At 44.0% G+C, this 17,005-nt stretch overlaps 1 protein-coding gene across 6 annotated transcripts in view; it reads right to left on the bottom strand.

The window, feature by feature from the left end:
* Nucleotides 1-17,005, bottom strand: part of STAB2 (stabilin 2) — a 161,369-nt gene that overhangs the window by 105,278 nt on the left and 39,086 nt on the right. For all 6 annotated transcript variants that reach the window (XM_029206263.1, XM_029206262.1, XM_029206261.1 and 3 more), the window contains exons 10-15: nt 5,747-5,880; nt 3,785-3,867; nt 2,268-2,417; nt 856-999; nt 391-447; nt 116-241 (exon numbers count right to left, since the gene is read on the bottom strand). In XM_029206263.1, the coding sequence (XP_029062096.1) occupies nt 116-241; nt 391-447; nt 856-999; nt 2,268-2,417; nt 3,785-3,867; nt 5,747-5,880 (694 nt within the window). The remainder of the gene's footprint in view (nt 1-115; nt 242-390; nt 448-855; nt 1,000-2,267; nt 2,418-3,784; nt 3,868-5,746; nt 5,881-17,005) is intronic.

Here is a 17,005-nt window from a genome sequence, read left to right as displayed (position 1 = left end):
GATGGTGATACATGTGCTACTTACTTGTCATCCTTAATTTAGAAAAAGCCTGTATGGACAGAGACTGAAGCAGTGATCCTGACACGACATCATTAGAGTCAGTAGGATACGATACCTCTGAAGAAAGGAGATAATCGAGAGTGCCATCCTTCATGTTATTCAATGCTTCATCACTTGGGACAAAAACGGTATATGGTCCACCAATCCCATCTTCATCTAAGACATGTCCCACACTGGTTTCCTGCATTTGAGAAATGAAAATGTATATCTGCAACCTATCTCAGATAAATATCTGAATTCCCCAGCAAGTATTTATAATTGATACCCCCTGCTAATTTTACAAAGGACTGGACATAAAACACTTTCTAGAAATTCATGAAAAGTACATACCTCTAACAAAGATCTGAACTTGCTGTATCTTGGTTGTAGCATTGTCATTATGGTTTGCTAAAAAGAGACATCTTGTTTAAAATTCAGTGAAAAAAAATAAGGTGGTTTAGGAAATATTTAGATGCTCTAACAAGAAAAGACTGATGACAGAGTTTACATGTAAGTGTGGATCTCCTCCATAAAGCACAAGGGATAAATTTTCACAACAGCTGGTCTGAGTTGTCAGGTGTGACTATGAAAAAGGTCATAAAATCAACATCTTTCCTACACTTACTATATGCCTTTCTCTCTCTCTCAGAGGTGCCCAGAATTCTACTAAAAACAGAAATTATCCTGTTTTCCCCATGGTTGGGGTCCTAGTACAAGCACATAGTGGTGGCATTCATTTTCTTTTTGGGGGTGACTCTCCAGGGAGCAAAGGGAGATGGATGTGAGGTGACGTCACTTTTACCTGAAATATCTCACCTCAATATTGCTCTCAAACGTGGGCGCCACCTTGTCCATGGCTCTGTCGAGGATGTGCAGGAGCCCGTTGGAAGCAATTATGTTCCCTTGTATAATTTTTACCTTCTTTTTGCCTCCATAGAGTTTAAGCTTCAGGTGACTGTCCTAAAACACCAAGGAAAAATAAAAATTAATGTGTGCCCTTGAAAAATCGAGCACTGGATTAGAAGAAGTCTTAAATCCTTGGGTTCTGCCATTTATTGGCTGTGTGACCTTGGATGAGTCACTTATCCCCAAAATGGGAATGATGGTTTCTGCTCAGTTGAGTTCACAGGTCTTTCATTAAGATCAAATGAGATAACATATGAAATCACTTCTGACTACCAGTGATTGCTAAATGAGAATAAGGCATTATAGTCTCCCCGCCATAGATGGCAAGCTACAAAAAGGCCCCAAACTATTCAATTTATCGTAAATTCATTACCTACTTTAGTGTCTTGGACAGAAGAGGCACACAATAAAACATATTTGTTGAATGAATAAAGGAATGAATGCATGTCCTTGTGAGAAAGGAAACCGCATCTTCCTCTGTCTGTCTGTCCGTCCATCCATCCATCCATCCATCCTCACACACACACACAGTACAACCCACTGGTGAAGGATTCAGGCTTTGGGGTCAGGCACACCTGCTTTTGAATCGTGGCTCTGGCCCTTACTGTGCTACCTCTCAGTTTTCCCATTGGAAAAGCCTTCACAGGGCTGTTGTGAGCCTTATGTAACACAAATCCAGATTTACCCCAGTACCTTGCACGTAGCAAGTGCTCATTAATCTATCAACTACTGATATTTGGTGAAATGCAACAGGATAGGTCATAACCCCTGCCCCCATACACACTCTCTCTGTTGACTGACCATGTGCCCTTCAGCTCAGTAAAATCACAAAAAGAGTTATTTGTGAAACAGGAGGAAGATATTTTAAAAACAAAACAGAATTGATGGCATTAGGAGAGATGCAGTGTTGAGTTGGAGAGAATGGATAAACCCTGGCAATCTAAAACAAACAATCCATTTCCTTTCGTAAGATGAGTGCTGACCTGGCTTTCTGCTGATGCTTCCAGGAAAAAGGTTTACTGTAAATTTCTCCTTCCTGCTGGTAGTTGAATGATGGTTGCCTTGAAAACTAATTCAGACCAGAGCAGAATCACTTTACAATTCCCTTCCTGTAACAGCCCACCCCTCTCCCACCTGACCCTTTCCAGTGTTGTTCTCCATTTCTTTCCTGTGTAGGGAAATGCTCTGACAAATAAGGAACAAGGAAAGAAGTTCTTTGGAACCTTTCATGACCCCCGGACACCAAGAGAGAGCTGGCTATGGCCATCGACTCAGTGAGCAGCTTCATTCTGGGAGTGAAAATCAGAGAGACCCTCACCTACCTTATCATCACTGAAGACTTCCCCTGACTTTCCGGTCAAAGTATAGAATGTGTCTGTATTATTCATTTGCTCGGTGCTCATCTGCCCAGCAATTATGTGGAGTTTCACAAAGTACTGAGCAGCTTCGTTATTCAGCAAAAGCTCTTTTACCTGAGAAAAGAAAGCCGATTCCTTCAGTCTCTACTGTGGTTTGAAGGGAAAAATGAGGTTTGTGATTCAGGTTATGACTTGTTTAGCATCAAAAACATCAAAGTTAGTTCACCCTGACTTGAGTTTGGGCTCTTTCAGATACAGATGACTTTCCCAGAGATAAGCTGCCCTAAGCCAGGCCTTAAAGGGAGCAGAAATCTAGAGGTGAGGCACGGTATGCTCTCAAACCATGGGGGGTGCTCTGGGAGGGAACCGGGCATCATGGGGAGAGCATAGCGCTGGGGCCAGGAGGACCAACGTGGTTGGCAGGTGCTGAGAGGTCAGTCATCTTGAGCCCAGGAAGCAGCTGGGAATGAAATGTGAAATTGTGTGAAAAGACCCAGTAGAGTGGACCGATGGAGCTTCTGAAGAGCAAAATTAAGATTTTCGAAATCCTCTGGATCAAATTGACGTTTTGTCAATATTATATTGTCAACAATCACTCAGAGACCTTTTCTCAACTGTGTAAATTCAATCTGTATATTAAACAAGAAACCACATGCAAAGTGTCTGGCCCAGATGCCTTCAATGTTCACTAGTTCTCCTTCCCCACAGGAGACATGTGAGTGCATCTCTGAAGACTAATGACAGATTCATCTTGGACGGATGAATGGTGGTGGCGTATTAGGAGCAGAGAGTCTGAAACTCGCTGGGTGTTAACTGAATGCAGCACAAATTATGATCACAAAATATCTTGGATATTTTTGTGATCGTATATAAACCAATTTCACACAAATCAGTGTGTTCATTACCTACATTAAACCAAATCTAACTACGGCACTGATACCATGGGCAACCTCCACTGGGCACTATGGGTTTCATTCCCACTGGCTGACATTATCTGAGAAAACAGCTGCTCACACTGAAGACTGCAGTTCTCTTCTAGTTTCCTCTACCGCTGTTACCATTTATGATGATTTTAAAGAAACAAATACCTAGCTGGTATGTTAATTTAATTCTTTCTGTGGGAAGTGAGCAGTTTTGCATTATGCAAATCTTATTTATCACGTGACTACAGTTGAGAACCTTTAGTGATTACCCTTGAGGGCTAATGACTGGAAGGGGGCATTGGGGGAGGCTTGCTAGACACATCGACATGCACTTTGTGACAGTTCATTGAGTTGTGCGCTTACTGTTTGTGCACTATCCGTAAGGACGTTTTATTTTGCTCAAAGAATTTTATAAAAAAATTTGCATCTCATCATCAGGAGTTCTAATTTTAATGGGGTTCCCCACTTTAAATAAAGAGGGTACTGTCTACTAAGGTGTTTTTTTTTTTTTTTTACACTAGTCCTTATTTATAAAACAAGGTTATTTAAAATACTTACATTGAATCCTTTGAATCCTTTGTCTGTCGGCAACAGCACGGTAAATGGTCCCAGGTTACTCAGTGGCCAAGCATAGGCTTTGTCTTAGGAGTTGAAATACACAAAGAAAGAAAACACTAAATGCGTCAGTAGCTCATGAGGAGTAAAATCAGGCAATGCCCCTTGTGGTCCACTTAGACCCTCTGACTCCTGAGCTTCTCCATTCTAATTGGTATTATGCAGGCCCTAGGTGAACTGGGAAGCTAAGAACGTGAGGCCCCCAAGTGTTCCTCACAACTGTGTGATTTTTCCTGTAGCCACAGTCTTGACTCAAAGATACCCTGGGATGAGAGGGTCCATGAGGGTCATGTGACAACATCCTTGGACAACCTCTGCCTCTGTGCCTGACTTTCTGAGCTGTTGCCATCTCAGTGAGTGAAGATGCAGCCCTTGCTCCATCAGGGCCAGCTCAGAAGAGCCTCATTCTTGGGACTTCCCTGGTGGCTCAGTGGTTAAGAATCTGCTTGCCAATGCAGGGGACACGGGTTCGAGCCCTGGTCCGGGAGGATCCCACATGCCATGGAGCAACTAAGCCTGTGCGCCACAACTACTGAGCCCGCGTGCCACAACTACTGAAGCCCGCGGGCCTAGAGCTCGCGCTCCGCAACAAGAGAAGTCACTGCAATGAGAAGCCCACTCGCCAAAACTAGAGAAAGCCTGTGCGCAGCAACGAAGACCCAACGCAGCCAAACATAAATACTTAAAAAAAAAAAAAAAGCGCCTCATTCTTGGTTTAATGCTTTGTCATTGCCATCGTGAAATGCTCAATATTTTTTGAACAAAGAAGCCCTGGTCTTTTCATTTTGTACTGGGCTCTAGAAATTTTATAGCTGGTCCTGTTCTATGCCCCTGGGGAGGCGGGGACAGCAGGATGGGCTCTGTGCTCTCACACAGGAGGCAGTGTGCCCCGCACCTCATAAACCGGGCAGGTGACAGGGTGACTGGACTTTGTCCAGGGAAATGTCTAAAGGACACTGTCCCCCTTGTCTGTTCTCACTGATATTCTAAGAGTGTGTAGAGGAAGGCGGGAGAGCCCTGAGGTCTGCCAGTAATGCCTGACTCCCTGGGGGGTGTCCTGCAAAGAGCGGGTCATTTGTGTAGGAGGCACATTATCTGCGCTGAGAACACAGCACTGACCAGTGCAGAACACTGCCTCCTCCGCCCGTGCTCTTTCTGGGAAATCATCCTTGGTGACTGGTCAGTTCTAGATGATGATATTTTAAGTATTCTGCTGATTGCTCAAACCTGTGTTTTATTTCCTGTCGACTGGCAAAATTTGTGTTTTATTGGAAATCTTGTCTAACGTGATCAGCTATATTTCATTCTTATGGGAGTGTGAGGTCATGACCTCTAGAGGGCGTTCGGAAAGGCAGGAGGGTGTTTTAGGCTGTCACCCTGCCTGGGGGCTGGCAGAGAATGTGTCACTATAGACTGTTAGTGGTTGGGGGACCAAGGATGCTAAACACCCAGCGATATGTGAGATGGTCGGTCGCACACCGTCAAGACTCTGCCCCACATTCAAATGGCACCTTCACTGAGGAGCATGGAGAGTGCCTCCCAGTACTACCTGCCAACATTGTTTCCCATCTGGAGGACCCATAAGGTCAAGGGAAAGAGGATGGTTTCCATCCTCACGTCGGTAGCTGCCTATCTCACTGTTGTTGCAGACCTGTTAATCGACGGTGACCCCAGGACCTTGTCCTTAGCTGCTGCATTGCTGGATCTCTTGGCACTAACTCTCATCTCCTTGGAACAGCTGCTTGTCCTTTTCCTCCCACTTGCCCTTCCTAGAAAGGGCTGATCCCAATAGACAAGACTTGCCTATCCTGCACACCCCTTTCTGAGTGATTGTGTGTCTGGCAGATGTCCTTGCCCATCAGCGGACTGCGCTTTCTGTGGAAATGGGCACCCATGGCTGTGTACCCAGGAGTGAGATGAAAGAGGTCAGCCTTCCTTGCCATTCTCCTCTGGGTTCAGTGTTTAATTCTCTGAGTCGCTCCATGATGTTTCCATAACACGTCGAGCCATCGCCAACGTAACCTTTGCGGCAAGTGCATCTACAGAGAGGGGGAAAACACACTTTCAGCGTCTCAAAGCCATTGGATGTTGAGGTCATACAGTCCAAATCCCTCACTGTGCAGATGGGGAAGACTGGGACAGTCAGACTGGATGCTCAGAGCGGGACAGAGACAAGGCCAGAAGAGTGGGACAAATACAAGTGAGCATTCCTAGTGTACTGGCTGACATAGAGCAGCCCCACAAGAAATGGATATTTAATAAATTATGTGTGTATATGTAAACACTAGAAAACTCTGTATATTCTTTTTTTTTTTTTTGCGGTACGCGGGCCTCTCACTGTTGTGGCCTCTCCCGTTGCGGAGCACAGGCTCCGGACGTGCAGGCTTAGCGGCCATGGCTCGTGGGCCCAGCTGCTCTGCAGCATGTGGGATCTTCCCGGACTGGGGCACGAACCCACGTCCCCTGCATCGGCAGGCGGACTCCCAACCACTGCGCCACCAGGGAAGCCCTCTGTATATTCTTTGCCTCAGTATTTTTTCAAAGCATAAGCAAGAGCCCATGTATATCAGAAGCACTAGGAGTACTTACTATAAATGTAGAGTCTAGGTCCCCACTGCAGAACCACAAAATCAGAATAAGCTGCTGAAGCCAGCCTCAAGAGTCAGAGCTGTGGATCTGCTTGGAAGACTCTTCCCCTCCCTTTCCTTCCTGAGGTCTCTGCTCAATTGTGCCTTCCTAGGGAAACCTTCCTTGATTTTCCATCCCCTTCCCCATCCCTTTGTAGGCTGTGTCGCCCTTAGTGTGCCATGTAGCTCCCAGTGCCATGTAGCTCTTTTCTGCAGCACCAGTCCCAGTTGTAATTTCAACCTAACCTGTGTGGTTTTTTGATTAAGATCTGCTTCCCCATCTAATTTGAGAAAAGAGTAAGGACAAGGGCTACGTGTGTAATTATTCACTCTCGTAACCCCAAGATCTAGTACAGGGCTCGGTCCACAGTAGGTATTTAATTAATAGTTGTAAAATAAGTAGTAATTGAGTTAAAAGAAATATGTAAACAATGAAAGCCACAGAATCGTATATGATAGTTTAGGTTCACAAAAGAGAAATGGAATTAAAGATGCAGTTAAAAAGGCACTAGCAAAGACACAGACTGGCTGAATGCATACAAAAACAAGACCCATATATATGCTGTCTACAAGAGACCCACTTCAGACCTAGAGACACATACAGACTGAAAGTGAGGGGGTGGAAAAAGATATTCCATGCAAATGGAAACCAAAAGAAAGCTGGAGTAGCAATTCTCATATCAGACAAAACAGACTTTAAAATAAAGACTATTACAAGAGACAAAGAAGGACACTACATAACGATCAAGGGATCGATCCGAGAAGAAGATATAACAATTGTAAATATTTATGCACCCAACATAGGAGCACCTCAATACATAAGGGAAATACTAACAGCCATAAAAGGAGAAATCGACAGTAACACATTCATAGTAGGGGACTTTAACACCCCACTTTCACCAATGGACAGATCATCCAAAATGAAAATAAATAAGGAAACACAAGCTTTAAATGATACATTAAACAAGATGGACTTAACTGATATTTATAGGACATTCCATCCAAAAACAACAGAATACACATTTTCTCAAGTGCTCATGGAACATTCTCCAGGATGGATCATATCTTGGGTCACAGATCAAGCCTTGACAAATTTAAGAAAACTGAAATTGTATCAAGTATCTTTTCTGACCACAATGCTATGAGACTAGATATCAATTACAGGAAAAGATCTGTAAAAAATGCAAACACATGGAGGCTAAACAATACACTACTTAATAACGAAGTGATCACTGAAGAAATCAAAGAGGAAATCAAAATATACCTAGAAACAAATGACAATGGAGAAACGATGACCCAAAACCTATGGGATGCAGCAAAAGCAGTTCTAAGAGGGAAGTTTATAGCAATACAATCCTACTTAAGAAACAGGAAACATCTCGAATAAACAACCTAACCTTGCACCTAAAGCAATTAGAGAAAGAAGAACAAAAAAACCTCAAAGTTAGCAGAAGGAAAGAAATCATAAAGCTCAGATCAGAAATAAATGAAAAAGAAATGAAGGAAACGATAGCAAAGATCAATAAAACTAAAAGCTGGTGCTTTGAGAAGATAAAGAAAACTGATAAACCATTAGCCAGACTCATCAAGAAAAAAAGGGAGAGGACTCAAATCAATAGAATTAGAAATGAAAAAGGAGAAGTAACAACTGACACTGCAGAAATACAAAAGATCATGAGAGATTACTACAAGCAACTCTACGCCAATAAAATGGACAACCTGGAAGAAATGGACAAATTCTTAGAAATGCACAACCTGCCAAGACTGAATCAGGAAGAAAGAGAAAATATGAACAGACCAATCACAAGCACTGACATTGACACTGTGATTAAAAATTTTCCAACAAACAAAAGCCCAGGACCAGATGGCTTCACAGCCGAATTCTATCAAACATTCAGAGAAGAGCTAACACCTATCCTTCTCAAACTCTTCCGGAATATAGCAGAAGGAGGAACACTCCCAAACTCATTCTACGAGGCCACCATCACCCTGACACCAAAATCAGACAAAGATGTCACAAAGAAAGAAAACTACAGATCAATATCCCTGATGAACATAGATGCAAAAATCCTCAACAAAATACTAGCAAACAGAATCCAACAGCACATTAAAAGGATCATACACCATGATCAAGTGGGGTTTATTCCAGGAATGCAAGGATTCTTCAATATATGCAAATCAATCAATGTGATACACCATATTAACAAACTGAAGGAGAAAAACCGTATGATTATCTCAATAGATGCAGAGAAAGCTTCCGACAAAATTCAACACCCATTTATGATAAAAACCCTTCAGGAAGTAGGCATAGAGGGAACTTTCCTCAACATGATAAAGGCCATATATGACAAACCCACAGCCAACATCGTCCTCGATGCTGAAAAACTGAAACCATTTCCACTAAGATCAGGAACAAGACAAGGTTGCCCACTCTCACCACTCTTATTCAACATGGTTTTGGAAGTTTTAGCCACAGCAACCACAGAAGAAAAGGAAATAAAAGGAATCCAAATCAAAAAAGAAGAAGTAAAGCTGTCACTGGTTGCAGATGACATGATACTATACATAGAGAATCCTAAAGGTGCTACCAGAAAACTACTAGAGCTAAACAATGAATTTGGTAAAGTAGCAGGATACAAAATTAATGCACAGAAATCTCTGGCATTCCTATACACTAATGATGAAAAATCTGAAAGTGAAATCAAGAAAACACTCCTATTTACCATTGCAACAAAAAGAATAAAATATCTAGGAATAAACCTACCTAAGGAGACAAAAGACCTCTATGCAGAAAATTATAAGACACTGATGAAAGAAATTAAAGATGATACAAATAGATGGAGAGATATACCATGTTCTTGGATTGGAAGAATCAACATTGTGAAAATGACTCTACTACCCAAAGCAATCTACAGATTCAATGCAATCCCTATCAAACCACCACTGGCATTTTTCAAAGGACTAGAACAAAAAATTTCAAAATTTGTATGGAAACACAAAAGACCCCGAATAGCCAAAGCAATCTTGAGAACGAAAAACGGAGCTGGAGGAATCAGGCTCCCTGACTTCAAAGCTACAGTAATCAAGACAGTATGGTACTGGCAGAAAAACAAAAATATAGATCAATGGAACAGGATAGAAAGCCCAGAGATAAAACCATGCACATATGGTCACCTTATCTTTGATAAAAAAGGTAGGAATGTACAGTAGAGAAAGGACAGCCTCTTCAATAAGTGGTGCTGGGAAAACTGGACAGCTACATGTAAAAGTATGAGATTAGATCACTCCCTAACACCATACACAAAAATAAACTCAAAATGTTTTAAAGACCTAAATGTAAGGCCAGAAACTATCAAACTCTTAGAGGAAAACATAGGCAGAACACTCTATGACATAAATCACAGCAAGATCCTTTTTGACCCACCTCCTAGAGAAATGGAAATAAAAACAAAAATAAACAAATGGGACTTAATGAAACTTCAAAGCTTTTGCACAGCAAAGGAAGCCATAAACAAGACCAAAAGACAACCCTCAGAATGGGAGAAAATATTTGCAAATGAAGCAACTGACAAAGGATTGATTAATCTCCAAAATATACAAACAGCCCATGCAGCTCAATAACAAAAAAAACAAACAACCCAATCCAAAAATGGGCAGAAGACCTAAACAGACATTTCTCCAAAGAAGATATACAGATTGCCAACAAACACATGAAAGAATGCTCAACATCATTAATCATTAGAGAAATGCAAATCAAAACTACAATGAGATGTCATCTCACACCAGTCAGAATGGCCATGATGAAAAAATCTAGAAACAATAAATGCTGGAGAGGATGTGGAGAAAAGGGAATACTCTTGCACTGCTGGTGGGAATGTGAATTGGTACAGCCACTATGGAGAACAGTATGGAGGTTCCTTAAAAAACTACAAATAGAACTACCATATGACCCAGCAATCCCACTACTGGGCATATACCCTGAGAAAACCATAATTCAAAAAGAGTCATGCACCAAAATGTTCATTGCAGCTCTATTTACAATAGCCCGGAGATGGAAACAACCTAAGTGCCCATCGTCGGATGAATGGATAAAGAAGACGTGGCACATATATACAATGGAATATTACTCCGCCATAAAAAGAAATGAAATTGAGCTATTTGTAATGAGGTGGATGGACCTAGAGTCTGTCATACAGAGTGAAGTAAGTCAGAAAGAGAAAGACAAATACCGTATGCTAACACATATATATGGAATTTAAGAAAAAAAATGTCATGAGGAACCTAGGGGTAAGACAGGAATAAAGACACAGACCTACTAGAGAATGGACTTGAGGATATGGGGAGGCGGAAGGGTAAGCTGTGACAAAGCGAGAGGGAGGCATGCACATATATACACTACCAAACGTAAGGTACCAAATGTAAGGTAGATAGCTAGTGGGAAGCAGCCGCATAGCACAGGGAGATCAGCTCGGTGCTTTGTGACCACCTGGAGGGGTGGAATAGGGAGGGTGGGAGGGAGGGAGACGCAAGAGGGAAGAGATATGGGAACATATGTATATGTATAACTGATTCACTTTGTTATAAAGCAGAAACTAACACATCATTGTAAAGCAATTATACTCCAATAAAGCTGTAAAAAAAAAAAAAAGGCACTAGCAGTGGTGTGCTGGTAGATGTTAGACATCCAGCTCTCCAGGGGGAACAAATAGCCCTGCCTTGCAGCATTTGCTGATTTCCCATGGTTCACACTCCCACCTTGGCCAATCTCAAACTACTGTGACACTAACCAGCAGGCACATTCCTGAAAACGGAATCATTGGCTCTTGTGACCCAGTAAGCTCTGGCTCTAGCAAACCACTGCCACCTGGCAAAGACTGGCTGACAGCTGGCTGAAACTGGCAAGGTGCTTAGGACGGTGACAGTCTCCAAAATCTTGGAGATAAGTGAGGCACCAAACAGGAGACAGGGGAAGAACATTTCAGAGAAGAGAGAGGCAGGGATGCTGTGGGCATGCATACCACAGAGGTGGCTCATGCTTAGGAGAGGATTCCAAAGAACAATTATACACTCGCTAATCCATGTGTGTTTCTAAATTGGTACCATGGCACACAGAAAAATTTCCAACAAGTTTGCTGAACCAACATTTCTGAGTCTTATCACCCCTGCTTGGATTGCTGCAATGACTCCCTACGTGGTCTTTCTGCCCTTAGTTTTCCTCTCGTCAAATCAGTCTTTCACACAAGCCCTGAGGGGTCTGTCCCAAATGGAAATCTGGCATCTGTGTGCTTAACACTCTCAGGGACTCCTTTTGTCTACAGGATGCAGTGTAAACGCTTAGCACGCATGCAAGGCTACAAAGGGTGGGGTGGGGGGATCTTGTTTACGTGTCCTTCCTGCCTTCATGCAAATCCCAGCAACACCAAATCGCTTTTTTTTTCTAGACTGTTATACCCTTCTCAGTCTGTGTGTCCTGCCGGGAGTGCTCTCACCCCCTCCTCAGAGCTCAGGTGTGACCTAGGCAGCCCTACCCGGCCTCCCTACTCACTCCCCCACCACAACTCATCGTACCAAAATGACCTCTTCAGGGTTTCTCACCTCTGCCAGCTGGCACGCTCTCCTAGAACCTGGATCCCACCTTATTTCTCTCACCTTATTTCTCTCCCTTGTATTCCAGCACCTGGGACAGTGCCTCATTGTTGAACTGATTTTCTATCTATCTATCTGTCTGTCTGTCTGTCTGTCTGTCTGTCTGTCTATCTATCTATCTATCTATGGCTGCGTTGGGTCTTCGCTGCTGCACGCAGGCTTTCACTCTAGTTGCTGCAAGCGGGGGTGACTCTGTTGTGGTACGCGGGCTTCTCATTGCAGTGGCTTCTCTTGTTGCACAGCATGGGCTCTAGATGCGTGGGCTTCAGTAGTTGTGGCACATGGGCTTAGCTGCTCTGTAGCATGTGTGTTCTTCCCAGACCAGGGCTCGAACCCGTGTCTCCTGTATTGGCAGGAGGATTCTTAACCACTGCGCCACCAGGGAAGCCCGAATTGATTATTTTCTAAGTACCTACTTAATTCTAGAAACTGAGCTAGGCAAGAGAGCTATAAAGATGATAACAAACAGATACCTTGCTCTTCTAGCATCTCACATGCTGGAGATGAACCTGAAAACAAATCACTTATGGCAACATGATGAGGTTACTTAACATCTTTGAGTCCCAGTTTCCTCATCTACGGAATGGGTTTACTAACACCTTTAGGGCTGTAGATAGAAGAGACAATGCATGAAAACAGCTGGCACAGTGATGGACACAGAAAAAGCTCAGTACTTGGATGATGATAGCGATGGAGACGGTGGTGATAATGACAATGACGAGGCTGGGATGCAGCAGGACAAGTCCATAAACAGATGACTCGAGTTCCATAGGAAGCGCTGTGATAGATCGAATAGCATGCGGTGGGGCATGGAGGAGGAAGTGACTAATTCTGCCTGAAGAAATATGGAACAAGTTCTAGGAGGAAGTAAGTTTTAAGCTAATTCTAAAAGGATGCATATGTGATTCCCAGCCAGACAAATGACTGGGAGATCATTTACTGATTGAGCCTTAGGGGCTTTTATAGAGCAGTTGCTCTAACCAGGGACAATTTTGCCCCCCCCCCCCCCGCCCCGGGGACATTTGGCAGTGTCTGGAGACATTTTTGGTCATCACAACGGGGGTGAAGGTGCTACTGGCATCTAGTGGATAGAGGTGACGGATGCGGCTCAACACGCTACAATGCACAGGACAGTACCTACAACAAAGAGTTATCTGGCCCCAAAGGTCAATAGTGCTGAGGTTGAGAAAACTTGTTATGAAGAATCACTAAGGTAGATATAACCATGAAACAATAGCTTATTTAATACAATCAAATGACAGTTTCCTACTTAAACATCAACCTTCTCTGTAAGTACTGAGCTTCAGGATGGGGAATGTAAGGTGACAAAGAGGGAGACTGGCAACTCCTGGAAGTGATACAGTAGTCACTATTGAAAACCAATCCTGGGGGCTTCCCTGGTGGCGCAGTGGTTGAGAGTCCGCCTGCCGATGCAGGGGACGCGGGTTCGTGCCCCGGTCCGGGAAGATCCCACATGCCGCGGAGCAGCTGGGCCCGTGAGCCATGGCCGCTGAGCCTGCGCGTCCGGAGCCTGTGCTCCGCAACGGGAGAGGCCACAATGGTGAGAGGCCCGCGTACCGCAAAAAAAAAAAAAAAAAAAAAAAAAAAGGAAAACCAATCCTGCTGTATGTTATGTAAGTTCTATGTGAGGTTAATAGAAAGACAAGTAACTTTTATAAGTTACTTTTTATACTTCTCTCTGAAAGTTCCCTAAGTTGTTATGAGGCCAGTGATCCATTTTGTGTAAAGAGACTTAACTTGTCTTTCCTAAGGATGGCAGGAGAATTATATTTTAATGGTCTCTGTGCTGAATGGAATGTATGAGACATAAATATTCTTTAAATTTTTATTTAAAATCTCGGTCCACAAGTCTGAGCCTTTATGAGACCATTTTCTGACTCAGCTGGGCTACGGCCCATTCATAGCATCACCTCTTTTATAAATTGGTTCTTTACTAGGTATAAAGTTCTTACCTGCTGTCCCAAGGCTTTCAAAACACCCACAAGCCACCTGCATTTTATGTTATGAGATGGAATTATTTATATTCAATGTTGGATAAAATTTAGTTAAATTATAAGGTGCCCCCAAAGTTTACAGTGATAAATATTATAACAGAAGCATTCCAGAGTTCTCTGGGAGCCCAGAGGTAGGGGCACCTGAGTGGACCAGGAAGACAGGGGAGGCATCAGAGAGGTGAAGATACTCAAGTTGACACTGCAGGATCAGCGTGTTGGTCTGACTCAGAGGAGGTGGGGAGGGAAGGATGGTCTAAGCTGGGGGAATACCAGGGAATGTTTGAAGAACAATAAACAGCTCAATGGCACTAGAGCCAAGGGTGCGTTGATGGCAGTGGTGGAGGTAAAGCTGGCCCATGCCCACCCTCTGCAAACAGCCATCTTCGGCCATCCCCTGGGGGGAGTGGTCCCAGGAAGAGCCCGTGCAGGTTCCGGAGGCTGGTTTGGAGCCCTCTGAGCAGAGAATGAGGTCCTGGTTACTTGAGTGGGGTCTCTGATGTGCCTTCCGGCTCTGGGAGATCACGGCCCCTTCGTCCTTCAGATTCCTTGCCCTGGTGTAGTCAGTGGAGGGCCAGAATGGGGTCCTCTAAAATGCAGTGCCCAGGGCAGGGGCCCCTGTTGCTCAGGTCTGAGGGTCACACTGCTGGGAACACATCTGGAAGCGGCTGAGCTGGGGTTTGAAGCTGGGTCTGTCTGGGAAAGCCCATGATCCTGCTGCGTGGTGCCGAGGCACCGTATTGCTTTGGACAGGATTCTTGGGAAGATGGTTCACACTAAGGAATCCTAACCCGCACACGTCGCATATAAACACTGTCATTAGTGTCACTAATGTTCCCATTTTCCGGTATGCCTTCTCTGTCACGTCCAGGCTTTGCAGACTCAAATAAGAGAGGAATGCCTTTCTCTTCTGTCATGCCTTAATTCCCACCTCTGCCACGTAAAAATAGAAAGGCACAATTTTAACTGACAGGAAGTAACGGTTCTTCTTAGTAATAATGAAAGTGGAGTGTAGAGTTTAAAGCAGGCTTATATACATTAACTTGTCAGCTCTGCCCAGGGAAATAGCTCCACCTGTCAGGGGAGGGAACTGTGGTTCCAGAAAGTTACGTGACTTGTCCAAGATCACCCCAGTTGTGAGTGGGGGAGCCCACACTGGAACCCATTCTTCTTTATTGGGTGGTCTTCTCTGACTAATGCAGCATGATTTTGAATACTCTGCATAGACTGACTGCCACACTGAGGAGGCATAAACAAGATAAATCCCTCTCCGGGGTGAACTAAATTATTGGCAGCCCCATATTTTATCAATGTCACTCAGCCAGCCTTAACATAGGCCTCTTCCCAGCTGAAGACAGTCAGGTTTTGGAGGGGGGCGGATGTCGAGAGGTTTGTGAGTGACACACAGACCCCTAAAATCGACGGTTAGTTCCACTGACATTCTAGGCACAAGTTTTAATGCAACTTCTATTATTCTGATGTTCCAGTTTCATTTTTCGATTTTATCTTCTCAAACACAAAAGAAAGTGTTGAAAGTGTTCTACTCAAGCTTTCTCAGAGGATGGTACCAAGTGTGCAAGCTGGCTGGTTCGGTTGTCAGTGTCAGAACCTGGGTTTCAGGAGAGGGCGTGCCTGTATGCATAGCTGTGTAGGTGTGTACGTGCCTGTACATACGTCTGGGAGGGGTTTGCGTGTGCAGGGTGTGTATGGAGTGATCTCTGTGTGCCAGGTTCCACTCAGAGACTGGTGAATGTAACCTTATTTAATCCTCATCACAGCCCTGGTTGGAGGCACAACTGTCCCCCTTTTACGACAGAGGAAATAGAAATCACAGAGTAAGGGAAGCAGCAGAGCTGGGGCTTGAATCCAGGGGTTCTATCACTCAAGCTCTTTCCACTCCACCCACAGTGCATACAGATACACTTATTTGCCCAGAGAGAACATAGTGATCATAAAACCTATCTGGGCGAATCTACACATTCAAGACCCAGCTATAAAAGGAATGACAGAGGCGGGCTCTGGAAGCACAGAAACTGTTCCATGTCTACTGTGGCTTTGAGCTCACTACAGCAGAACAGGTTCTTTGCTGATGCTGGTGACATCGAGACCCGAAAGTGGCACCAAGATGCAAGCCTCCGTCTGGGAGTCAAAAGGCTAGGGTTCCAGGTTTGGTTCACCCACTGATAAAAACCAAAACACAGCTGGAGAGGAGTTTCCAGAACATTCTCTCATGAATCTTCACAACAACAGTGTGAAGTAGACGCCACTGTGCTCGTTTTATACATGGGGAAACTGAGGCCAGAGAGACCCTGTCACATTCTCAAGGTCAGGAATCTGATAGATACCAGTGTGGAGACTCAAACCCAGGTCTTTAAACTCTGAACAGCATCTTCCCACAAGGCAAGCTGCCTCTGCCTCGGGAATTTTCACACAAATATTTTAACTCACAGTAAACCCCTTCTTTTGAAACCTGGAGTCTGGGAAACACCACTCATGTGTATTCACTTTCCCTAGTTTTCACTTTCCCATTGTTTTGCACCACTAACAAGCAATATTTCATAGATTGCGGAAACAGGCATATACATTAGAGGTCAAACCTCTGTCACCACAATAGACATCTGTTTTCCCAGTGACGGTGGATTCTTTCTCCCATGCTCTGATCACTTCATACCGTGTTTTCAGGCCAGGTCAATATTTCAGGGTGTTGGCACGGTCATTATCAAGGAAGCCATTACTGAATGATCCATTGATTATACAAAGATGTATCGAGTCCCTACTGTGCTCCTTGCATTGTGCTATGTGAGCGTGGTGCAAGGCTGAATAAGACACATTTCCTAACCTCCCGAGAAGTTTCCGCATTGACTGGCCACCACCTTCAC

The sequence above is a fragment of the Monodon monoceros genome, unplaced genomic scaffold (assembly GCF_005190385.1).
Source record: "Monodon monoceros isolate NGI ecotype Baffin Bay Population unplaced genomic scaffold, NGI_Narwhal_1 Super_Scaffold_6, whole genome shotgun sequence".
In the NCBI taxonomy this organism is placed as follows: domain Eukaryota; kingdom Metazoa; phylum Chordata; class Mammalia; order Artiodactyla; family Monodontidae; genus Monodon; species Monodon monoceros.
The sequence above is the reverse complement of the archived record's forward strand: the minus strand, read 5'-3'. Positions and strand labels throughout refer to the sequence as shown.